The 26,154-nt window shown below is 39.7% G+C and overlaps 1 protein-coding gene across 1 annotated transcript; it reads right to left on the bottom strand.

Moving 5' to 3' along the window:
- Positions 1-343: 343 nt before the first annotated feature.
- On the bottom strand, positions 344-24,858 carry rps6ka4 (ribosomal protein S6 kinase, polypeptide 4). The gene is made up of 18 exons (XM_084413489.1): positions 23,983-24,858; positions 22,956-23,027; positions 22,323-22,390; positions 21,451-21,601; positions 20,518-20,633; positions 20,083-20,190; positions 19,884-19,964; positions 17,452-17,555; positions 17,146-17,296; positions 15,924-16,085; positions 15,228-15,353; positions 14,993-15,126; positions 13,655-13,748; positions 13,209-13,379; positions 10,049-10,246; positions 9,618-9,777; positions 3,586-3,749; positions 344-1,314 (listed from the first exon to the last, which is right to left on the bottom strand). Exons 1-18 carry the CDS (start codon positions 24,068-24,070, stop codon positions 1,102-1,104), a joined length of 2,361 nt encoding a protein of 786 aa, XP_084269615.1. The 5' UTR covers positions 24,071-24,858; the 3' UTR covers positions 344-1,101.
- Between the last annotated feature and the right edge of the window lie 1,296 nt (positions 24,859-26,154).

Raw genomic sequence — 26,154 nt, 5'->3', positions numbered from 1 at the left:
ACTGTCAAGAAACGTATATAAGTATATTTCACATCAAAAGCACCAAAAGAGAAATTATTTTGTAATAAAAAAAATGTAAAACAAATTATAGTACTTGTTTTAATACCATAATGGCAAAATTAATATATGAAAAATAGAAGTTTAATAATTTTTCACATTAGTACAATTTTAACTACACATGGTCGCCTTTGTACACTATTGAATTGTTCTGATTAAAAATAAAATAATAATTATCATTACTGCATACAAGTAAAGAGAATGAGATTTTTTTTTAATCATTATCATTTAATGGTCCATATAATAAATATAATATATTTTCTTTCTATCTATATAATTTTTTCTTGTGATTTTGAGTAGAAATACAACTGACATTTCTTTGAGATTCACCCAAAAGTGTGGGCAGGAGGAAATATCCTCATCAATTTCATTGACAAGTCCTGTATTGTAACTGGTGATTCAGTGACTTTGTATGGTCTGACTTCATAGGTTTCTAAAAATGTAAAACGTTTTAAAATACTATACCATGCAAACATCGAGAAAACTTCTGAAAGTAGTGATATGTAAATGGCCTGTACATGATTCACATAAAGCTTTGCTCGGTGGATCATTAAAATACATTAAAATGCAAGTCCACTCTAATTCTCACATATGGCTTTGCTCTCTTGTGGCTTTCTTGACCACTAATCCCTAACATTTAATCTTTCCCTGATCTCAGTTTCACGCGTTTCAATCGTCTTTGCGGTTGAAGAACTCTCTAAATGCAAGTGGATGCCCACCACATGACATAGCATTTTTACATTCATTTTTTACATGTCTATAGTCTCCTTAAATGATGAAAAAAAACAAATTCTAAGTTTCCTTTATAATGTAGATCATTTCCTTGGCATCGTGTTTACAGAGAGTCACTGTGATTAAAAATCCTCTTTTCCTCCAAATGACTTGAAAGTATTGATCTTGCCAGCACAGGGTTTTACTCCTGAAGAGTTGAATTTGTTGGCATTTCAAGGTTATATTATTTCGCTTAGTCTTTTCTATAGGTCTTTTTCATCCTGCAAAGCCTTTGCAACACATTCTCTCACCACATCAGAGCAACGGGAGCTGTCACAGTTTAGGACCCTCGTGGGGATTCAGAGATTGGCTATTCTGCGTCTTGGAATGGGAAGCGGATGAGGAAGAGGAGGAAGTTGAGGAAGAGGATGAGCTGCGCCTCGTCTCCACACCGGTACTGGTCATTTTCATCTTCCGACGTTTTGCTAGCGGCGCATTGTCGACGCTCTTAAGGAAAAAACCCTCACGCTTCCCCCGGTTAAATGCCTGTGGGAACAAAGAGATATCATGATGCAAAGTTTTTTTAGAGAGTGGCTAAACAGGAGAGTCAAGAAAATTCCAGGTGAGTGATCTTTCAATGGAGGGACAGAAATCTCTCAGGTGTCATTAAAGTGCCTCTATTACGCATTTTCGAATATTACATTTTGCGTGTGTAATAAAGCTGTTTGGGGAATGTAAAAGTTCTGCAAATATTTAAGGATCAAAGTGCACACGCACCAATAATGTGATTATTTCCAATAATCAGAGTAATGATTAAGATGTTTACATGACACGAGCAGAACTTTTCACTCCTGTTTGCATGTCATTTTCACTACTCTGATTATGTTAAGAATTGTGGTTATTTTTACCGCCATTATTCGCATTCCCCTTAGCACAAATGATGAACACATGAAGTAGGCATGTTACTGGCCACTGTTTTAATCTACTTTCATCAAATGCAAAACAAATTTCTAAGGACATATTTGATATTATTTAGCGATTAAGGTGTTTACATGCCTGTTTATTGCGACTAAAATCAGCATACGGCACATAGTTTAAAGCAGGGTTCCTCAAACTCGGTCCTGGAGGGCCACTGTCCTACACAGTTTAGCTCCAACCCTGATCAAACACACCTAGCTGTGAGTTTCTAGTGATCCTGAAGACATTGATTAGCTTGCTCAGGTGTGTTTGATCAGTGTTGGCGGCCCTCCAGGACCGAGTTTGAGGAACCCTGGTTTAAAGCAACACTATGGAACTTTTCCTCTGCAGTCCCCCTACAGGTTGGAAGCGGAATTGTCCATTACTGCTGTCGTAAATCATTTAGCCTACCGCAGCCTAATGTCGCACGCACGCCCACTGTTTATCCAGCACCGGCTTTAGAATGAACGATGTCCACAAACAAGGTAGAGTATGATGCATGATTTTATGAAAGTATGATGTATTGCGACATCAGAAACGAAGAAAAACAAAGTAATGACTATAGTAATGCTTGCCGTAAAGCAAGTCAAATTTGTAGTTTTCTTATGTCTCATTAGAACTACAGAAACGCGACCCGATCTGGCAATCTTACATAGTGTGGTTATAGCAGATAAAGGACCGCAAAGCGGAGGCATAAGAGCCTTTCACCCTGTTACAACTTGATGAACCACTGAAACGATTTTGGAAACATTATTTTAAGTAAAAAATATTACATAGTGTTGCTTTAAAGGGATACTCCACTTTTTTTGGAAATAGGCTCATTTTACAACTCCCCCAGAGTTAAACAGTTGAGTTTTACCGTTTTCGAATCCATTCAGCCGATCTCCGGGTCTGGTGGTACCACTTTTAGCATAGCTTAGCATAGATCATTGAATCGGACAAGACCATTAGCATCTCTCTCAAAAAAATGACCAAAGAGTTTAGATATTTTTCCTATTTAAAACTTGACTCTTCTGTAGTTACATTGTGTACTAAGACTGACGGAAAATGAAAAGTTGCGATTTTCTAGGCTGATATGGCTAGGAACTATACTCTCATTCCTGCGTAATAATCAAGAAACTTTGCTGCCGTACCATGGGTCCAGCAGGCGTAATGATATGACGCAGCGCCTGAAAATAGTCCCCAGCTCGGTAGACTATAGGGTCGACTATTTTCAGGCGCTGCGTCATATCATTACGCCTGCTGGACCCATGGTACGGCAGCAAAGTTTCAGCCTAGAAAATCGCAACATTTCATTTTTCGTCGGTCTTAGTACACGATGTAACTACAGAAGAGTCAAGTTTTAAATAGGAAAAATATCGAAACTCTTTGGTCATTTTTTTGAGAAAGATGCTAATGGTCTTGTCCCTTTAATATGAGTGTTACTACGATTATGAGCTTGATCGCATTACTTTGATCGGAGAATTGTGTTTACATGAGGTAAAGTTTAATCGCAATAGCCTACGGTCTTCACTGGCTGCCCGCCAACGTCTACTTTGAGACTGTCTTTGGTTCACTGCAGTTTTAAGGAGAAAATACTCAGCAATGGTGATGACTGAATTTGCACATGGTGTGTCTTAAGCATATTTAAAACACCACATAGACATATAAACAACATTAAAAACTTGATTTTCACCACAGGATGACTTTAAGGGTTTTTTTTTTTTTTTTTTTTTTTTTTATCTTGGATGTATGTAAACCTATTGTAAGAGAAACCTGTAATATAGCATATAAGCATAATAGACTATTAACTGTACCAAATAACATTCCTCATGACAAGAATTCTACTCAATACAGCAGACAAAAACGCAAATACTTGACCTTGTAGGTGGCATTGACATAGGTACGGACAGTCGGGCCGGTGGACTCCAGAACATCAGGGGTGCAGAGAGGGGTGGAGGACATGACGCCACCTCCCTGAAGCCAGGCGTTCTCTCTCAGAGCCGAGAGCTTCAGCCGTCGCTCAGGATCTACGGTTAACAAACCTGTTAAGATGAAGAGGGAGATAAAACTTGAGATGGAAGCTAATTTGGGGGCTGCCAATATAAGGATCCTTCAGCCACTAAACCACCATCCTCAGGGACCATCACACTCTTTCCTTCCACCAGGGCACTGAACCTCATCCATCTCAATCTAGATGATCAAATGACAGCTATAATAACAAGCACTTGTGCTGAAATTGGACTGAAATGCGTTCGAGAGCCTGCGGGTCCCTGATGGCTTGGTCAGGAATCACTCATCGAAAGCTTTGGAGTGGTATAAAGGTATTAAAATGTATTTCACAGCTATTTCAGGCCGTAATCAATAGAGGCTCCAAGTATTGGGTGAACGCAAGTAAATGTCACATGTCTCAGTGCTCTAAACCCATAAAGATTGGAGTTCAGTAACAATGGATGATCACAACCAATTTTACAGAAGACTTCATAAACTAGAAGATCCTGTACTAAGGGCTTTTCTGAGTGAAACCTCAATTGGACCCTAATCTTAAATCTGATTTTAAATGACACACATTCAGTTCTCTTACGAGAGGTTCTCTCGTATTGCGTAAGTTGCTTACGCTACAGGTAAAGTAATCTTTTCTCGAGATCTGAAGCCAAAAAATTATCCTTAATTTTGTATATATTGTCAACGCAGTGCGGCAGCCAGCAGACCACTGCTTCGCGCCCTCTACGCGTCACAGCCCGCCAGAATGGGTGTGGCTTAGCGTATATAAAGACGGGCTCAACAGGCTGAACTCTGATTTTCATCTCTTCAGCGAAACTCTTCGCATCGCTGGATCTTGAGAAGCCGCCGCCGTTGAAGCAAGCAACCAGCAAGCCTAGGAAGCGTCTGAGGAAGCCGGCCGTCTTCGCCGCCTTCAGCCATCCGTGCCTGTTGAGCTATCCGGCGACAGTATCCTTTTTCTGCTGTGTGTGTTCGCCGCTGCGACACACACTTTCTATCTAAAAGAGCACGAGGCGTTTTTATCAAAATGCCTCGCTCTTCCTGTGGCTCGTGCCGCGCCCCGCTCAGCACCGGAGACCGCCATCTGATCTGCGCTCTCTGTCTGGGCCGTGAGCACGCAGCCATTGCTCTCTCTACGGGCGGCTGCCCTGAGTGCAAGGAGCTTTCAATGTCGACCCTGCGGGCTCGACTTGAAGCTTTTAATGACGAAGCTGTCACTCCGCCTGTCTCTGCTGGGCCGCGCAGGAAGAAGCTCAAGAGCTCACCGGAACCTTCCTTCGAGCCTCTTTCTCGCCTTCTCCGTCCCCCCTCCCGGACGTGCAGCCGCCGGCTCCCGCCCGCGCCGCCGCCTCAGGGGATGAAGCGGATGAAGTGGACGAGGATGCTGCCGCTGACAGCTGCTCTATCCTGGCCTCTGACAACGAGGAATGGTCCGGTTCACACCACTCTGCCTCCTCGTCAGTCCAGGAGTCCGGCCGTACTCGGGCCGGCGTGGATGCGGAACTACTGCGCCTCCTCACCAAGGCCATCGACCAACTTGGCCTCGAGTAGTCACCGCCTAAAGAGCCCGCGCCGTACAGACTCGACGGCTGCTCTCTTCATAGCCGCCGCCAAGCACCCGCGTCCAGGACTGCACCCTTCCTGCCGGAGCTCCCACTGAGCTTTCTAAATCGTGGAATGCACCATTCTCCGCGAGAGTGCACTCTCATGTCTCCTCGGCGCTCTCACAGGTTGACGGCGCCGCCGAGAAGGGTTATAATTCCATCCCCCCTGTGGAGGAAGCGGTTGCAGCGCACCTTTGCCCGCCTTCTGGATGGCGCTCAAAGGCTGCTCTCTCGTCCAAAGCCTGCAGGACTACTTCAGCCCTTGTCGGCCGCGCTTTCGCCGCCGCCGGACAGGCCGCCTCAGTAGCAGTCCTACAGATCCTTCAAGCCGATCTCCTCCGTGAGGTGGATGAGAAAGGCCCGGATCCTGCCTCCATCACGGATTTGCGCAGCGCGACGGATCTCTCTCTTTGCGCTACTAAATCCGCTGCCCAGGCTCTTGGAAGGTGCATGTCCTCGCTGACCGTCACAGAGAGGCACCTCTGGTTGACGCTCGCTGACATGAGGGAGTCCGAGCGGGCTGTTTTCCTCAACGCCCCGCTCTCCCCCACCGGCCTCTTTGGCCCAGCGGTTAACGGGATCGTAGACCGCTTCTCGGAGGTACAAAAGACCACGCAGGCTATGAACCTTTTCCTGCCTCGACGCTAGAGCTCAGCCGCACGCCGCCCTCGGGACCAGCCTGCGCGAAGCTCCACCCAGCGTCCAGCTCAGCCTCCGTCTTCGCAGCGACGACAGGGCGGCCGCCCTAGATCGCGCTCGACCAGCCGCAACAGGCCGCCTCCCCCGCGGAGACCCCGGCCCAAGATCACGCTGAAACCCGAGCCCGCGAAGTCCTCCTAGCAGCTCAAAGGAGGAAAAGACGGTTAAGTCCCGCCGCGGCCGGACCACCGTCAAAGCTTTCCGCTCTGTCAGTCCCTGTAGTCATGGCTACTGCAGATGTGTATTACGTAGCCAACGAGCCGGTGATACTACCCGCTCGCCTGCATACAACCGCCGTTGTCACGGCGACCCAGAGAAATCTCAAAAAGAGCATAATGTCTGGTTGTCCGGCTCACGCCGCATGTGTTTTAAATGCAGAAAATGTGCCCACATTTCAGTGTTCACCCCTGCACACAAGCACTATACCCCCTGTGTCTCTCATAGAGCCCACTCTCATAAAGCTGGCGAAAGCCACTCGAGTGTTAGATGTAGGATATGTGCCCACGAGCCCGTGCCCACACCTACTCACCGCTCGCTCTGTCAAACGGCCACTCTCTGCCGGTCACATCACGGATGTAAGTCCTGTGCCCGCTCGCGAGCGCTCACACTTACTGACAAGCATTTTCCCCCCGGTGCCGCTCTCGCGCCCCGTTCCTCGCACGATATGCTCCCCCTCAAAAGCCACCGGGACATCGTGTGTAAAACGGCCAGCCATCGCTGTCTGCGAGCCGTCTGGGCGCATTGCGCCCGCGCCTCCGATTCAGGTTCTCGAGCCCGCAGAATGTGCAGAATGCAAAAGCATGGGAAGCTATTCCAGGCGTGTCAGAATGGGTGCTGAGCACAGTAAAGCAGGGCTATTCGTTGCAGTTCGCTCGCCGTCCCCCGCGCTTTCAGGCACGAACCGAGACGAGAGTGAATGGGGAAGTAGCACACCTATGCGTCCAAACACCTGCAGTGCCCAATGGGCATCAGGGCCCATTCCACTAGAGGCATGGCTTCGTCGTGGGCTTGGTCCAGCGGGATTTCTATTCACGACATTTGTATGGCGGCAGGCTGGGCCCCCCCTCTACATTCGTGAGGTTTTATAACCTGGAAGTTCCCGCCCTGCAGGCTAAACTTTTATCAGTCTAAGAGATGTGTATGTTCTGCCCAGACATTCATGTGCAGGCCACTCTCATGTCACTACGAGCTCTTCTGGTTGAGCTGCACAAATGGGTGAGACTCTATATACATAGACCGGCAGAGCCGCTCTGTATTCCCCTATGATGTGTATTTGTGCTGGCCCGCGTTGCTGGCCGCCTATTCTCCACACAGCTGCACAAAGGGTTGATACTCTCTATACATAGACTGGCGGAGCCATTCTATTTTTTCCCTGTGATGTGCTTATGTACTTGTGCTGGCCCGCGTTGCTGGCCGCCTTTTCCCTACACGTTTATACATAGACCGGCGGAACCGCTGTGTATTCCTATGAAGTGCTTATTACATGTGCTGGCCCGCGTTGCTGGCCGCCTGTTCCCGCATGTTGTGTCCCCCGGGCTCCCTGGGACTCATGCAGTGATGCTCGGCGCGCACGGCGTTGACAAGGGGTTCCCGTAGCGTAAGCAACTTACGCAATACGAGAGAACCTCTCATAAGAGAACGTACTCGGTTACCTAACGTAACCTCAGTTCTCTCTAGAAGAGGGAACGAGTATTGCGTAACCTGCCGTGCTTGCGCCACGAGCTTATTCGCTTCAGTCAATGAAAACCAGAGTTCAGCCTGTTGAGCCCGTCTTTATATACGCTAAGCCACACCCATTCTGGCGGGCTGTGACGCGTAGAGGTGTCATTGGGCGTGACGTCACGCAGGGCTCACCGATAGGCTGCAGCAGTTGCCGCAGGTCAGCCAATGAGCACGCTTATACAGCCTGCTATGGTCTGCTGGCTGCCGCACTACGTTGACAATATATACAAAATTAAGGATAATTTTTTGGCTTCAGATCTCGAGAAAAGATGACTTTACCCGTAGCGTAAGCAACTTACGCAATACTCGTTCCCTCTTCTAGAGAGAACCGAGGTTACGTTAGGTAACCGAGTACGGTTGTTCAAATGGATTTTCTGTGTAGGGAAGGATAATATCCAATCTCAGAAACTGCCTACTGAACAAAAACAGGCTACAGAACTGAAAAAAACTGAAGGGAATCTATAGCTATATTCAGACAGTTATCGTTTTACATAGGGACATAAGGTAATTTCCAAATTTGCAGGGGCTAGTCTGTGATTGTATTGCAGTCTGAATCCAGAATGTCAGTGTTTTTCTCCCACCACCTGTGCAAATGTTTTTAACAAACGCCAAGGTCGTGTGTTAATTTAATTGCCGTCTGAATCCACATCTCAAAGTTTGCAAGAAAAGATCAATCCCAAAGTTATTTTGTACACTATTACTACTGAAATGCTGGAAACGGTTTAGAGGAATAATAATTAAATTAAAAAAATAAAAAAATAATAATTTTACTAGTTGAACAAACAGTTGTAAGATAAGAAGCAAGACAGAAAACCATTTGAACTACAGCTTGTCAATTTTCCTATTTTTAGGTAGGATATATAAATGTATTCAAATGATAAATAGGATATTATTTTCCTATTGTTAAATTAAATATGAATTTATTCATATTATTTAAATAAGTACACCTGTTCTTTTGGGGTCAGAACTGCACTACATTTGTGTCATCAAAATGGAATCTGTTTACTTCTGTTGCTAGGTAACAACAATGCAGGAGAAGGCGGCAAAATGGATAATGTTGTGTGCCTCACCGTTGCGCTTCAGCGCATCTACTGCAAATGCACTACAAAGGTTTATCCCTCCACTCCGCTTGCAGTGTCAGTCCAGCTTGTCAGGAAAGTGAGTGGGCACACACACACATGTTGGGTTTCCATGTTTTATAGGGACTTTCCATAGACATAATATAAGGTCTTTCAAGGTGGCCGGCGGGGGGTGGGGGAGAGGTTATCAAAAGCACATCAACTGTTACAGGAGTTCCTCAGGGATCGGTTCTTGGACCTCTCCTCTTCCCCATATACACTATATCACTGGGACACAGGCACATGGTTTGTCCTATCATTTTTATGCTGATGACACTACTTATTTAATTTATACTCTATCACTAATAATATACAAACTGTGTATTGTATCCTCTAACCCTAAACCTATCAATCACCGAAAACGTTCTGAATTTTTACATAAAAAATAAAAATAAATAATTCTGTAAGATTTATTAGATGTTTTCCTCATGGGGATATTGTGGGGAAATTTTGTTCCCACGACGTAGGGTTTACCAGGACCACACACACAGTTTGATTAAATCATACGTCATCCATAGCGGTTCATTTCCGATTGCATTCATATCAGCAGCGAACCAAGGAACCGTACCCCAGACCACCTTTTTATGTAGACTGAGGTATGGTTTGTGGATGTGTACCCGAGTTTGTAAAACAAGACTCACGTCATTCAAACAAACCAAACTCAAATGAACCCAGGTGTTAAATATTCTTTATATTAATAATAATAAAGTCATCCTTTAACTACTTTTTTTTTTACAACCCAAATTGACTCTTTCACTATTAGTACCTCTCACTAGATCTTTGGCCTCTTCGGACACACCCTTCCAGGCTTCTCCGTCCAATGAGAAATCTCCCTCTTTGATCTTATGCATGATGTCAGCTGCATGCGACGATGTCATGCCTTTTTTCTCACTCTGGAATGGAACTTGACCAGAGAGCATGGTGTACTGACAAAAAAAAACGTCAACAATATCAGCATGTTACATTACATTTCTGTTCTTACATTTTTTTAACAAACTGTTTTTCTAAAGTCTGATTATTTTTTTATACTCTGGTATTTTTTTTATCAAAATACCAGAGTAACATTTTCAAATAAATAATGTGTTAATTTTCTCTACTTAATCAATTTAACGTAACGTAACATTCCCCGACACCGACCTCTCCCCTGACTAAAACAATATGGCAGCCCAGGCAATACATATAAAAACTCACACCTACCAAAATCACCCCGAGGCTCCAGAGGTCGCACGCCTGGTCATATCCCGAGCTGTGGAAGAGCTCAGGCGCGGCGTACTGCAGGGTGAAGCAGGGGGTCTGCAGGGGGGCACTCCCGCTCCCCGCTGGAAACAACCGCGCAAAACCAAAATCAATCAGCTTCAACACGGAGTCATCCGACTCATCAGCAAACAGCACGTTCTGCCAGTGGAGGAGAAAAAAAGAGAGACAATACGTGACAAACTGCTATGCATTAACACAATAAACCACAAGAGGTTCTATGTTACAGTCATTTGACTTCATGTGCATGTTTTGGCACTGTTGATCCAATTATGATGCATCGCAATGTATTGAAACGTGCAATGCGCATCATATTGTGAGGCATTTGATCTAAGTTATGGATGAAAAGTCTCATTTAGGAAAAAATCCCACTGATTAAGATTAATGTCGACAGTCGTCAGATGTGGACGGCGCATTAAAATTCCACAGCGCGAAGACGAAATCAGCACATGGGTAGCTGAGCACAGAGTGAATGCCGAATACATAACATCATAGAAGTCAAATCAAGCAAACTATGAATGATGATCACACAGCTGACGGGAGATCTGAATGAGAAACTGACTAAAGCAAGGCCAGTTAGCACTGCGACAGATGCCAGCATAATGCTTTCCTCAACGCATGACAGCATCCTTTTATACGTTTAGAGAAAGAATTGATTAGAAAGGCACTAAGGCTGCTCATTTCTTCATTCTATGTTAGTCAATCCTTGCGTTCATTTATCTGTTTGCTGTTCTTTTGTTCAAACCTCAACAAATCTACACATTTCTTGATGCATATCGATTCTCAACAATCGAAAACGTTTCCATATTAATTTTGTACTCATTTATTGATAAACTGATACCAGCTGAGCTTTTTCACTCTCTTCTCTCTCACAGCGAGTTGAAACCGCAGTGTGTGTTTTAATTAAATAAGTGTGTGCAGCTCATGATCTGGTGTTTGCAGCTCGGTTCACAGTAAATGCAGCTGAGCCCATTTTCTGCATATGCTGTGAGTTTAATGTGCATTTGGGACACATGCACCAGTTGTGCTTGCTTTATTTTTTCCCACATTCGCATTATCGCCAACATTTTTGTGGACAGATGATTACAGCATTTCACTAGATATGTAATAGGAAGGTATTGTATTGAAGTTATACATTAAGCATCATGACAGCATTAGTATTTGTGATGCACTGAAATTTTAGCAAGCAGAAACATTTCAGTTTCGACCAAAATATTTTTGGAGGGCCAAAATCATTGACTGACATGGTGATGTTTAATTAGTTATTTTGATATGAAACAAAGTCTCAGCTTTCAAATTATGTACATTTTATGAAATTTAAGCAATACATGATGCATGAAAATTGGATGCTCTTTAATGAGTCGTGACAGATTCAAGCGGCACGTGAACCGATCATCTCTTCCTCTTTACTACTAGTTATAGCACAAAATAAACATGAATGAGCATCAGAAGATATGCTGAGAGAAACATTACAACTTACTAAAATGTATCTCGTGTAATCGTTCAATCAGTGTTTTAACCGGGGAAAGATGTCAATAAAACAGCTTGTAAACAATGGCACATAACTACATTTACATCAGAAAAACCATTCAATGAATTTAAGAGCAATATATGCGCTACATTACATATTAATTATATTTTTACTTAACCTGTTGTCTTCATTATTTGATTTATGTTGGAATAAATTAATATAAAAATTGCCTTGTGTACAATTTAAATGTTTAATATACTGCTCAATTTGATATACAACTAAATTTGATTAATTAATTGATTATTAAATAAGTTATTTTTGGTTTTCAGCTCAATCAAAACTTTATTTAAGGTTTTGGTGTTTCGATAAAAAAAGCTGTCCCTTCCTCTTTGTGCTGATCTGTTCCACTTGTCCATCATAACCTAGCTAGATTTTACATTCACTGAAGGAAGTGTGAGTGGTGCTTACCTGTGCAAACGCCACTGACACACTGATAGGGTGTTTAGAGTCATTTTTTTCGAGTGGTTACAAGCAGGGTTTGAAATTAACACAGGGTATAAATCAACTGTGGCGGGTAACGCTGTCAAATCACTAGCCAATTTGGCGTGTTAATTATTATGTAGGGGAAGTTCGTGTAAGACAAATCAGCGCAAATTTAGCGCAAATACTCAACTCGTCAGTCATCATGACATATTAAAAACAGAATTTGTGCATATCTGTCTTACTTGAACATGCAACAAATACCAACAAATAACGGCACGCTTGTTCATTTGCATTGAAGCAATAGTGAAGATTAAAAAACATTTGGTTAACAGAAAAAGATTACTACATTACTACAGTATAAAGATTATTATTTTCCAACATCCTATTTTGATGTTCTTTGTACTGTATTGATCTGTCCACCTAAAACATATTTTTAGTGATGAGGATGAAAGAGGAAGGGGCTGGACGACAGGATTTTGTTTGAATAAGAAATTCATGTATGAAATCTAAATTTTATAATATATATATATATATATATTAGGGGTGGAACGGTACATGTATTCGTATTGAACCGAAACGGTACGGTGCATAAATTTACACAGTGAATACGCGGTATAAAAATCAATAAAACTCGCGTGCAAATTAATGTAAAGCGGAACTACTGTTAGATACGAGGGTTCTTTAGGGACACCTAATCTGTAACCTGCTGGAATATATCTGTGTGTGTGTGTGTGTGTGTGTGTGTGTGTGTGTGTGTGTGTGTGTGTGTGTGTGTGTGTGTGTGTGTGTGTGTGTGTGTGTGTGTGTGTGTGTTAGTGACATTTGCACAGATAAGCACCACTCACACTTCTTTCAGTAAAGGTCAAATCTATGTAGATTATGATGGATAAGTGGAACAGATCAGCAAAAAAAGAAATAGAAAAGAAACAGAATAACTATATAACCTGTGACATACTTATTCTGGTTCTTTTCTTTTTTCTTGGCTAGTGGAAGTTCTGAATGGCCAGTAACTTAAACTAGTAGCCAAATTGGCCGGTGAGTGAAAAAGTTCATTTCAAACTCTGGTCACAAGGGTGTTGCTAGGCTAATTCCCTTTGCCCTTATAAAAATCGGTAACATCTGTAATCCTTTCTCTCTGTATCTCTCTACCTCTGGTTTGAGGTCTCGATGTACGACCCCAGCCTCATGCATGTAGCTGACCGCTGACACCAGGCTCTTCATCAGCTGACTGGCCTCCCATTCTGCAAACATCTTCTTTTTCCTTATTCGCTCCAACAGCTCGCCACCACGCAACAGCTCCATGACCAGATACGTATGGTACTAGGAGAGATGGAACGGAGAAAATGGGAATGAAAAAATAACAGTAGGGATGGGGATGGGGTTAAAAAAAAAAGCAATACAAGAGAACTCAAATGTATTATATACGTGACCAGGTATGTACGCAAAGGCAAAAAAAGATTCACAAAGTACTAATTTTAATCGAAAAAACTAAAATGTTTTTAAAGGATATGGTTATGATTAGTCTAAAACATTATAATTAGCTTAAAACAGAAGAATTTTGATAGCTAGGTACATGCTGTGGTGCAAAAACATACCTGATCGGTATAGACCTCATGGAGTGTGACGATGTTCGGGTGAGATTCACACTGGCGTAGTGCAGCGACCTCTCTCTGAGTCATGGCCTCCATCCTACAATGACAGAAAGACTCTGAGAAGGGAATCGTCAACGATAATATCGTAATTGTTGATTTAACGATGTGCGAACTGACATTATCAAGTTTGTCACTCACTTTACAAAAACACCCGTTTCACTGCATGATGTAGCCTATTAGAATGCAGTTAAAATGCCAACAGAAACACCAGAACAACAAACACCAATGTTTCTTTACTGAATTAATCAGCTTTTTTAATGAATTATTTGAGTGAATGATTCATTAACCCATCAACAAAGGCACTTTAGTTTAGTTTCTGAATGAATAAGCCGTTCTGAACGAATCATTTGAATGAATAATTCAATGGCTCACTCATTAAGACAGGGACTTTCCGCCACCTACTGGTGGTTTTAGTTTCATATAGGGCCGGACAGCATAACAATATATGGCATTACTACAGTATAAATTGTCTATTTTGTTAAAGATTTTGCTATTCAATTATCTCAACAGCTATACAACTACTGATATTTATACAATTTGTTTATATGAAAGGTTTCAAACCTAAAATGATGCAATAGTATTTAGTTTAAAAAATATATATTATTAAGACACCATTTTAAATAGTTTTCTTAGTCTGTTCATTTTTCGGACAGTTTCACTACCAGACATTTTGGAAGTTTAAGATAACAAAACATAAAATAATATGTATTATTTAGATGTACTAAAAATAATTCAAACATAACATGAGCAAACATGTACTAAATGCCACTTCAGATGCAGCTTCGGTGCCACCTCTATACAGTGCAAAAACGCCTTTTGTTGATGATGATATTATTGGATTGGTAGCAGCCCTATAACGTTTTTATTTTAATTTAATTTATAGATTAAATGTAAGAATTTGACAAAAGATGATTGATACATCATAAAGTTTAGAAACAATTTTTCATGAAAGGCCTAACTCGCCTTAAAAACACAAAATATTATCGAATTATCATTATCTACAAAACCCCAGAAAATATAGATACACAAATTTTCTCAATATCAAACACCCCTATAGTGCTAAAACCTTTTAGATAGTGTTTTACATTAAAGGGGGCTTATTTTTTTCAGTAGTTTTGAATGACTTTTCTAGTAAACAAACATATATTGTTAGAACATTGTGTTTGTTTTCTCTTCTCTTTTTCTTTGTTAGTTCATTCGTAGGAAACCTCAGGTGATGATATAAAGAATGTGATTTTTAATGTGGTTTGGCAATGAACAAATCTGGTTTAATGTCTCTACCTTCGGCTGATGATTTTCACAGCGTATTCCTGGCCACTCTGCCTGTGTCTGCACTTCCTGCAGACAGAAAAACTGCCCTCGCCCAGTGGTGCCCCCTGCAGGCACAGCTCATAATGCTGAAAGAACTGAGAGTCCTGAAAAAAGACGGAAGAAACGATGTTTCACATTTTTTCCCCACCCAAAAAAATTTAAAAATGAAAACCATTTTCAAAGATTTTTACAGGCAGCTGTGTACCTTTAGCATAGAACTGCGCTGGACTATAGCAGAACCAGGCCGGTCAACATTCACATGAGCGTCCAGAACATCCGCCATAACCACATTCTTATTGAACAAGATAGAAGGAGCCACAAAGGAGTAGCCCTGAGAGAAAGAAGAGACTGGATCACTACAGAGATTGATTTGGCAACAGTAAAATCCCTGCTGAGAAAAAAAACAGGTTGAACCAGCCAAAGTGGCTTGCTGGTTTTAGATATTCTGGCAGAATGTTCTACTCTTTAAAAAACTATTTGCATTACAAGATTTGGAATGACAAGTTGAGCAAGTAAAGATTTTTCACTTTTGGGTGAATTATTTCTTTAAACTGGTCTAGCTGGTGTTTGGCTGGTTAGATTGGTCTGGTTTGGCTGGTTAGACTGGTCTGGTTTGGCCAGCTGAGGTTGGTTGAAGCTGTATGTTTCAGTAGTTAAAGCTGAATAAAAGAACATCATGGAACAGAGTATACATGGCAGAGAAGGCGTTGAAAAGTGTGTGTTGTGACTTGATCAAGGAGACTAGGTATTAAGTTACCGAACTGTATGTGTACAGTTACACTATCTGTTGCTATTAATAATGGAGGGCTGTGGCAGGAAAGAAGATTTCATGTATTGTATGCATGTATGTATCTCCATGAAAGGGACACAGGGACGGGTGTGTTTGTGTGCGCGCGAGTACCTGAAACAGACGGTCCGTACTAGGTGGTGTGCTGGCAGGGGAATAGACCGGATCCATTCCTGTAAACTCCTCGGCAAAGTTGCCCACATCCAACTCATTGCGTAGTTCTGGTCGGAATGGGCTCTGAACCTTTTTCTCCGCCAAGTCCGACCAGTTTAACCCCTAGAGAGACCAACCAGTTGAGGTTTGTGACAATCTACAGTGACACCAAAAACTATGTGGACACTTAAGCCACTTAAATATGTATGAAGGTCACTGTAGTAGATAACGAAGTATCCAGTTTGTTTGTTTGTAAAAAAAAAAAAAATTCTGGTTAAAGATTTTTATACAACAAGGTTTGTTTTACAGCTAATGAGGGTAAAAACGGGACTTCGTTTTATATTGGTTGGTGACTGGATTGTAAGAAAGTGAGAGAAGCATACCAGAATGGAGGCAGATATGAATGCAGTACATCCTTGCAATGTCTCGGCACTCGGCAGAGACAAGTCATATCACAGGAAGAGCAAGTTATGACATTCTGATTAAAGATTACTTTAAGTGTGGATTGTGAAACAGTCAGGCTTTACAAAAAAAAAAAAAAAAAAACATTTTTCAAAGGATGGAGCAATTGAAACAGAAGCAATATCGAACAATATTATTGAACTACTCAAAACCAATAAACAAGCATTACAATTTCATACTGTTAGAAAAAGGGTTAGCCTGAGGTCATTTGTGCATCAGAGAAAGGACAAAAAGCAATGCAAAACTAAATTATGACCATTTTTGGTGCAGAAATCTTGACAATTTAAGTGGGCCTCAGGGAAAAGAATATTTATTTATATTCCATTTATCTTATCTGTTAATGTCTTATCATTAATCAAAATATAATAACTTGCTCTGTCTCTGAAATTACTTTTCTTTTCAGACATCACCGAGCCCTGTTGTTTTTCAACCCCTCCCTACAACCACCTAAAATAACAACTATACACGATCTAATCAATGCCTGATGAAAAAAAAATATATATATTAAAAATAGACATGAACACAGTCAAACTGCGCTATCAGATAAGCGCTAAATAAATGTCACTGTTTCGGTCAATGATCTGGGCCCTCCAAAACTCTTTCGGACGAAACCGAACATTGATTTTCTCATTTTTGGTGCATCACTAATTAAGAGATTACAATCACATTAAACAGAGATCAAATGTGTGGAATAAAAACAGCTGAAAAGCAAAAAAAGAACCTTGAAGAAAGGATGACATTTGATGTCCTCGGCTCCTCGGGGACCAGAGCCCAATCTCTTATGAGGGTCTTTCACGAGTAACTTTCTCAGGAGATCCTGAGCCAAGGGCCCAATGATCGAGGGGAATGGAGGCTCACAGCGCAGGATGCGTCTGCCAGAGACAGAAAGCTACTTTAATTCCGGAAAATAACTTACGAGATGCAATCATAACAGTATCGCTGGGAGTTCAAACACTGTGTGTGTGTGGACGTGTGGAGAAAATCATTGGGATCACTGGAGGTTTGCCTGTGTGTGGGCGAGACTCACTTGGACACCTCACTCTGGGAATTTCTCTCTCCTTCCAGAGTAAACGGAGACGCTCCCGTCAACAGCTCAAACATCAGAATCCCCAAACTCCACCAATCCACTGACTGCAGAAAGGGAAAGAAGGAATTATTGCCACCATGTCATCAATCAAAATGTAGAGAATCTCTCGAAAGCCTGTCAATAGCCCAATTAAGATGGTAAATGTTTCTCATGGGCACGTTAGGTCAATACAACATTTACAGGGGCTGGTGAGTGATTTTATTGACGTATGAATCCAGATTGTCTGTTTTTTTCCCCCTCACACCACCCACATAAAAATGCCCAAGTTGAATTACAATGTTTTTGCCAAACACAAAGGTTGTGTGGTAATTTTGTCATCCAAATCCACATCTCTGAGTTTACAAGCGACAAACTTTATACAGTTATTGAACCAAACTGAATCAACACTGAACTGACTGAATAATGACTGTTTACTATTGTCTTTTTAGAGCCGCTTTACAGCAGAATTAAATTCTTTTAGCATCACTGAATCATTTTCCTGTTTATCACTGTAAAGCTGCTTTGAAACAATCTATATTGTATAAAACGCTAATATAAATAAACGTGACTTGCCTTAAATCACCACCCGTGCAAATTTATTTTTACAGACATTCCCACGAGAAACAATTACCGTCCGAATAGGGATAAAAACATGCCATATTTGTGTCATATTCTTAACCAAAATCCAAAGTATAAACGCATATTTTTGCAAGAAATTTAAGACCATTAAGATGGACATTATGTAATAAAAAAGTAAAAAATTTTAACCACAAATTCTCATTACAGTAGTGCAAAAGTTATCATCACCAAAATTTGTAATACTTGATTTTATGGCTATAATATGGAAAGAGAGATATATTATTTAAAAGTTAATGTGTATATTTTTATTTAACATTCTTTAACTAATTTAACATTACAAATACATTCTTCCATCACACCTTAATGTGCAGAGGCAAAATATAATTCAGACATTTGTAGGAAGATAGCTTAAATTACAGTAAGGAGAATCATTTATGTAAATAATAGCAATGTTTCCATACACCTATTTTTATGTGCATGATGGGACATCGCATTAAAAAAACATTTGATGGAAATGCCAAGATGCACATAAATTCTAAAAATGCACATAAAAAACTTTTGCGCTCTGTGGTGGATACATTTTTATCCGACATGACATTTATCAAATAATCCCTCGATGCAAAACAAAAAAAACTCACGTGACTTTGCCTAAAAGGTCCCATATTGTACACCTTTCTGAAGTTTTATTTTAGGTTTTGATGTCCTTGAGAATATAAATTTGCGGTATAAGTACCAAAAACCATCTCAATATGTTTTACAGCTCCTTTCTCAGGAGCTCTGCCAAGAACAGGTCGATTTTGCCCTGTCTACTTAATATTCATGAGCCTCTCTTCTGATTGGACTGTTGTTTTCTGAGTGACCCACCATTGGTGGGGGTGGAGACTGAAGGTGGTGACTGAGTAGTTCTGACATCACATTTATACGGAAGTCACAACGGCTTGTGAAAAGGCACAGTTACTTTATGCAGGCTGTGTGCATTTTGTCTGTGGATCGACTGTTTTGAAACGTATATGGTAGTTACATAACCTCTGTTATCATGAAAAAAGCCAGGAAATGTCAGTTTTGACAATATGGGACCTTTAACAGAGGATGTGATTGGACAACTGGACTAACCAGCGGATCAGTTTCAAAGTCTGTCATCAGAATGATTTGGTATAATAACCTCCCAGAAGTGTCTCTCATGAATGTATTTTCAAACACTAGTGTTTCATCTGCCAACTCGCCAGTCATTTACGATGTAGGAAAATATGAGTCACAGTGGCTTCCCCGATTGCAGCAACTTCCATTTTAATTACAGATATTTTGTACCAGTTTCCCAGGAGGTGAACACATGGATGGATGGAAACTGTGCTTTATTCGCAAATGGTTTATGCCATATTCCAATTTTACGGATAAGTTCATCCAATGAATCCAGTGAATGAGAAATACAACTCAAAAAGCCAAAAACCAACTGGTTACATTTCTAATATTTTGGTAGCACTTTATTCTACAGTCATGATCCCCATGTACACATATGTACTTATTATAGTATTTACAATAACTAGGTCATAACTAGGTACTAACCCTGAACCTAACCTTAACCCATGTAGTTACCTTATATTACCCTTTACTTTCTTGATAAGTAAACTGTAAGTACATGTAGGTGCGCATTTGTTGCATAACAAAAAAAGTGCAACAAATATTTTATTTAGAAAAGTGTTTAATTATAAAGAAAATTATTTCACCCCCTTTGAGCAATTATATCTCTTTTTTTTCTTCTTTCGATTCTAAATGTTACATGCTTTTGTGAGATTAGTCAGATCATTTTCTCTCACCTTGCCATGACCAGCTTTCCCTCTGATAATCTCTGGTGCCATGTACTCTATAGTGCCACAGAATGAGTACGTCCTCTCTTTCTACACATGAACAAAGCATATCAGCATGACAACTGCACACTGGATTACAAGACAATATGGATACAATGAGAGATACAATGAAACTACAGTTATTATTTATTCGTTTTTATTTCCCCACCTCCTCTTCCAGAAACTCCTTACTCAGCCCAAAGTCTGTCAGAACCACATGACCATCACTGTCCAACAAGATGTTCTCCAGCTTAATGTCCCGGTACACAATGCCAAGCTGGAAACACAAAACCAAATAAGGTTCTTAGAAAAACCTGATAATCTGTCAATAGTCTCCATAAAAAATATCACCATAATCTCTTTTTTATAGCTAACACAATTTCAACGTTTGATCTAAAAATGTCATTTCAGTTTGCTTAAAAATTGATAATAAAATATTATTGATAATTATAGCTAATTATATTTCTCCCAAACAATTATTACAAATGAACAGTATTAATAAAATTGAATTAGTTGCATACGTGATTTTAACTTCACCAACTTGTGTATCTAATATTTATCAAATGTAAAAGTGGACAGAAGACACTACAGAAGCTAGTAGTACCTTGTGCAGGTGCTCCAGGGCCAGAATAATTTCCCCCACGTAGATCCTCACCTCGTCCTCGGAGAAATGATCTCTCTGATACAGGTGCGTAAACATCTCTCCTCCACTCACATAGTCTTGCGAAACAAACACACACTCACAAAACTGTCCAAACAACATCAACTTACAAACGGACAAATAGCTAGAAGTCAGAGGTGGGTGGAATGACCAATGTCTTAAATCACTGGGGATGAGTCATTTTACATCACAGTAACAGCATAACAACACATTTATTATTGCTGAAAACTTGAAGAATACACCATATATATAATATATATATATACACACACACAAATACATAAACCTAAAATGAATATATATATATTTCTATCTATGTGATTAATTGAAATCAAATCGATTAATCGTATCTAACATAAAAAAGTTTGTATATGTGTGTGTGTGTGTATGTATATATATAAAAACTTAATATTAATTAATTTATAAACTTTTAGTTTATAAATAGCTAGAAGTCAGAGATGGGTGTAGAATGACCAATGTCTTAAATCATTGGGGATGAGTAATTTAACATCACAGTAACAGCATATATAACAACACTAACATATTATATTAATATTAACACTATATTAATATACTTATAAACTTTGATGTTAGATGTGATTAATCGATTTGAGAGCACAAATTTAACGCCATTGTAAAAAAAAAAAAAAAAAAAAGTAAAAAATTATTTTTCGAAGTTGTAAATAAAACATGCATATTTTTGGAGTCCGTTTTACAAGAATATACTAATTCAGTCTTTCTACTTAAAAAAAACGTCATTATGTTAAATTCATTGTTTCTTTGTGATTAATTGTGAAATATACCAGTCATTTCTAGGTAAAATTGCATATTAATGCTGGGTAAGGCGTTATTTCGATAGCACACCCCTGTGCTTACCTAGAATGAGATGCAGTTTGGTTTGCGTCTGAAAGGCGTAATGGAGGGTGACCAGAAAGGGTGACTGGCGAATGTGCTCCAGCACCTGTCGCTCTGTTCGAGTGTGCTCAGCAGTCTTTGCCTTCTGAACAATGGCTGCTTTCTTCAGAACCTACAGCGGGAAAGATCATAACATCATGTCACAATAAGAATGTGACAAATAACAGTTATAATACGTTTTTTATACTTTATTTCATTTCATGTAATACATGATTATATAGTATTAGTTAATGATAATAAGCATGTGAAGAACACAACAAAAAAAATAGTAGTTACATAATTTTTTTAATAATGTCTCATTTGTTAATGTATTAACTAACATGAACTAACAATGAGCAATACATTTGTTCCAGTATTTATTAATCTTTGTTAATGTTTGTTAATAAAAATACAGTTGTTCGTGTTAGTTCACAGTGCATTAACTAATGTAAACAAATACAACTTTTGATTTTAGTAATGTATTAGTAAATGTTGAACTTAACACTAACTAAGATTAATTAATGCTGTAGAAGTATAGTTCATACTTAGTTCATGTTAACTAAAGTAACCTTATTGTAAAGTGTTAACAAAATGGTGATTTCATTCAAATCTGCTGTAACAGTAGACAAGTGAGAGCTGTATAGACTAACATAATGGTCAATTATGTTCCAGCAGAGTATTTATTTCTATGACATGTTTGAATTATTTTAAGATACCTGTATATTTAAAAAGAATGCCCCTTAATAAAATAATAATAATTCGTAAACCTATTGAGCACATTATAACAATTTTTGTTTGTTTTTACTAATTGAAGGACAAGCAAAAATTCATGTGTGATAATAGACAGTACAAACCTTCATGGCGTAGAGTTTGTCTTTATCATGGCCACTGATTTTTCTGACCAGGAATACTTTCCCGTAAGCTGATAAAGAGAAGGAAAAGCATAGATGTAGGCTAGCTATTTAAAGGGACAGCTCACCCAATGTGTATTAAACAAAACCTCAGCTTCTGAGTAATTTCTGCACTCAAACAAACAACGTTTGAAATGCCCCTAAGAGTCACTACATCTGCCAATTAGACTGTGATAGAAAAATGTATTATGAATTATACAAAAATGACTTAAATACTTTCAGTAATTCATTTGTTGTTAATATGTTAAAGATGCAGAATGTGTTCGGGCGTATGCTAGGTCTGATTACATGTCTGGAGTCTCTAGCTGATTATTACACTGAATGACTAAAAAAAAAAGTGTTTGGCTCATTTGCAGTGAAAAATAAATGTTGGAGATATAAAAGTGAATATTAACATATATTTTGCTGCTATTTTATGTATAAAATGTGTTAGATATACTCCATAATTAAAACCTCATGGCCATCATTCATGTGATCACTTTCTTTCATAATCACTTTGTCTGAGTATAAACATTCCCAATGACCTTTACGGGACGGACAAACCAGTTACGGGATGGGACAGTGCAGTGCTCTCACCTCCGGTGCCAAGAACTTTGAGAAGTTCAAAGTTCTCCATGCCAACTTTCTCAGTGTATCCTGTGAGGTTTGCTGGGAAGGGATAAACAGTGTATTTACACAACAAATCTTGCTCTCGACCCTTTAAATCCCCCCACATTCATATTAGAATAAAGATGTTATACACTGCATGTAGACATCAGACCAATTTACTTACGGCCGATAACCTAAATGACTGAAAACATAAGATGGACAACTCTTTAAAATTGTCATTAATTACTCACTAACTTAACCTGAAAGACTTTTGTTCCTCTTCGTAACACAAATGAAGATCTTTTTGAATCTGAAGATCTTCTGAAATCGGAGTTTCTGTCCCTCCATTGACAGCGACGCAACTACCACTTTGACGCTTCAAAAAGTAAAACTAATCCATATGAATTGAACGGTTTGGTACAAATTCACTGAAGAGACACGACCGCTTTATATGATGAACAGATTGAATTATTTCACATTTTATTCACATTTAAATATCGATCAGCAAACATAAACAGAAGCATAACACGAGAATATACCTCATTGGTTCTCGCACGTCAAGTAAAACATGTTTGAGCTTACGTTTACCACAACTGATGTAATGTGTGCGTTGTGAAAAAAAAGCCTAAATTCAATCTGTTCATCATATAAAGCGAGTCTCTTCAGAAAATTTGGACTAAAACACTCAATACATAGGCTATGGATTAGTTTTACAATCTCCAGTAACTTTTTGAAGCAACAAAGTGGTGGTTGCGTATCTGTCAATGGAGGAACAGAAAGCTCTCATATTTCATCAAAAAGATCTTTATTTGTGTTCCGAAAATGAACGAAAGTCTTAAAGGTTTGGAACGGAATGAGGGTGAGTAATTAATGACAGAATTTTCATTAATGGGTGACCTACCCCTTTAAATACCATGCTACACATCAAAGTACCGTGGTATTAGCATCAGCATGCTACCACCACTTTTTGTAAAGAAATTAAAACACACCAGGTTTAATGAATGCAGTCACCTACCATTAGTGATCTCGAGTTTAACGGTACAAACTTTACGGCTGGTTTCCCGGTCGGAGTCTTCACCACTGCCACTACTGTCTCCTGACATGATGGCTTTGACTTCTACAGTATTTGATCAGTAAAGTGATTTTGACAGCCCGCTCTTCCAATGCACAAACATCTATATTATGTACAGCAAAAGTCGACGGGTTTCTGTTATAAAGCGAAACTTTGCAATTTATGACAGGGTGAATGACATGTTTTTGTTTTTGTTATTATCTCAGCTCACAAATCCCTTTGACATCCTGCTGTGAACACTAATCTTCATGCACGACCTAAATATTAATCTCCACTTTTGATAGGCGCGCGGGCACAGCGATATAGTTTAATATCTTTCAAAACAAGGCGACGATACACGGTATATTTAACACTTGATATGCAGTTAATTCATTATTATGTGGGCCATAAATGGCTGTTATTTCCGTATTTCCAACTTCGACACAACTGTCGTGAGGTCGTCTGCAACCGCAGTGAAGATCGCTGTGAGAGTGTTTACATTTCAGCTGATCTCCTTATCGCTGTTTTAGCTTAAACCCAATCAAATAAAGCGATATTTGCCCCGCTAACGAGTTGTACTCTGGTAGCGTACGTGCTAACTATCTACGATGACAGATCACGTTAAAAATGTCCTTAACGGCGGATTGACTAAAGCTGAACAAACGTATTTAAGTCCTTTGCACCTTCCTTTCGGGTGTAGTTATGCCCGCCTCGCGTTAAAATATGCGTTTGTTGTGAAAAGGAAATTAATTGAACGATAAATTCCTGGAAGAAAGTGTAGTAAGGACCATTTCAGCTACGGAAGCCGAAGTAGTGCGGCTGTCTGATGATTCGCGAACCAATTGTTGTTATGAACCGGTTCTTTTTATTGATTTGGTCGAACCAATTCACCTCTTAAATCACTCGAATTGTGAACTTGACTGTGTTCATTTTCTTAAGGATGGAAAGATAAGAAGAGAGGTGCTGCATTTGTTTATATTTCGTTACAAAACATGACGTAAACGCAAAGGGAACCCTTCTGTGCTATGACTCGAAATAATCACTTTCTGAACTGGTTCATTACAATGACCTGTTTGAATGAACCGATTCGCTAGAAGGATTCGGACTTTCCGATGGCAAGTGCCGCTATTGGAATCGGTTTCAGAGATGTGTGGTGTGGTTGGGTTGGGTTGGGTGGGTTGGTTCTTCTGTGTAGGTGGTGAAAGAGAAAAGCTGGTGCAATCCAACTTGCCAACTCCCGTACTAAAGGACAGCCTCTCCCACTAACGACACTTTATCTTGCACACCCTTTTTGGATCTCAAGTTGTATTTACATTCTATGTCATGTGGAAGGGCGATCTTGAGCTGTTATCATTTAGATTGCATTTAGTCCAGATTAAGCTTGTTATTGCTGACAGATGAGAGAGGTTAATAAAAAAATGCTTGTATGCATAACACTTATAGCAAGGCATTTTGGCCCACTATATGGGTTAAGTTGTCACAAAGGAAACTTGACAGTAATAGGAATAGCTTACTTCAAAACTATCTAAAACTATCACAAAACAAACAAAAAACTATCTTTAAATATATTATAGGCTATTTGAAAAATAGAATATGAAATACAAAACAATTTATTTGTATTATAATAGGCTGCCTATACTTCCTCTAACTGTTCCATTATTACAACTTACCCTTAAGTGTGCCAACATGCCTTGCTATTCACCTTATTTTTCAGGTAAGTGCGGGTGCGGCTTCCTGTGTCGTTCGCTTCCAGTTACTTTTAGCTGTACAAAACAGCTCGTTGAGCTGCTTGATATTGCAAACTGGTATTTCTTACCATATTACCTTAATTATAAACACGCTGGTTTTGGGCACAAATAGTTTTACAATTTACTGCACTTTGATATATTCTTGAATATATATTCTTATATATTCTTTGAAAGTCTTGCACATTCACAGAAAACACTTTACTTCCATGTTGAAAAATAAGGTGGATAAGAGGTTCATGTCATTAACTTAGGGCCTTAAGCTAACTTTTTGCCAAATCTGCCAAGGGCTGGTGACTTAAGAAAATGGATCAGCCATAAATATTTTTACCAGCCATGAAACATAGATTAATCCTTATTAAAGTTACAAAAGTTATTCAGTCAAGAGCAA

Source organism: Rutilus rutilus (assembly GCF_951802725.1).
Source record: "Rutilus rutilus genome assembly, chromosome: 7".
Taxonomy (NCBI): domain Eukaryota; kingdom Metazoa; phylum Chordata; class Actinopteri; order Cypriniformes; family Leuciscidae; genus Rutilus; species Rutilus rutilus.
Note: the sequence above shows the minus strand (reverse complement) of the source record. Positions and strands in the feature narration are given on the sequence as shown.

Coding starts and splice junctions, on each gene's coding strand:
- rps6ka4 (XM_084413489.1), bottom strand. CDS start 24,070: ATGTCAGGAGACAGTAGTGGCAGTGGTGAAGACTCCGACCGGGAAACC. Junction 23,028..23,982: donor TAAACTCGAGATCACTAATG/GTAGGTGACTGC, acceptor ATCCCTTCCCAG/CAAACCTCACAGGATACACT. Junction 13,749..14,992: donor GTGAAAATCATCAGCCGAAG/GTAGAGACATTA, acceptor CTGTCATTGTAG/GATGGAGGCCATGACTCAGA.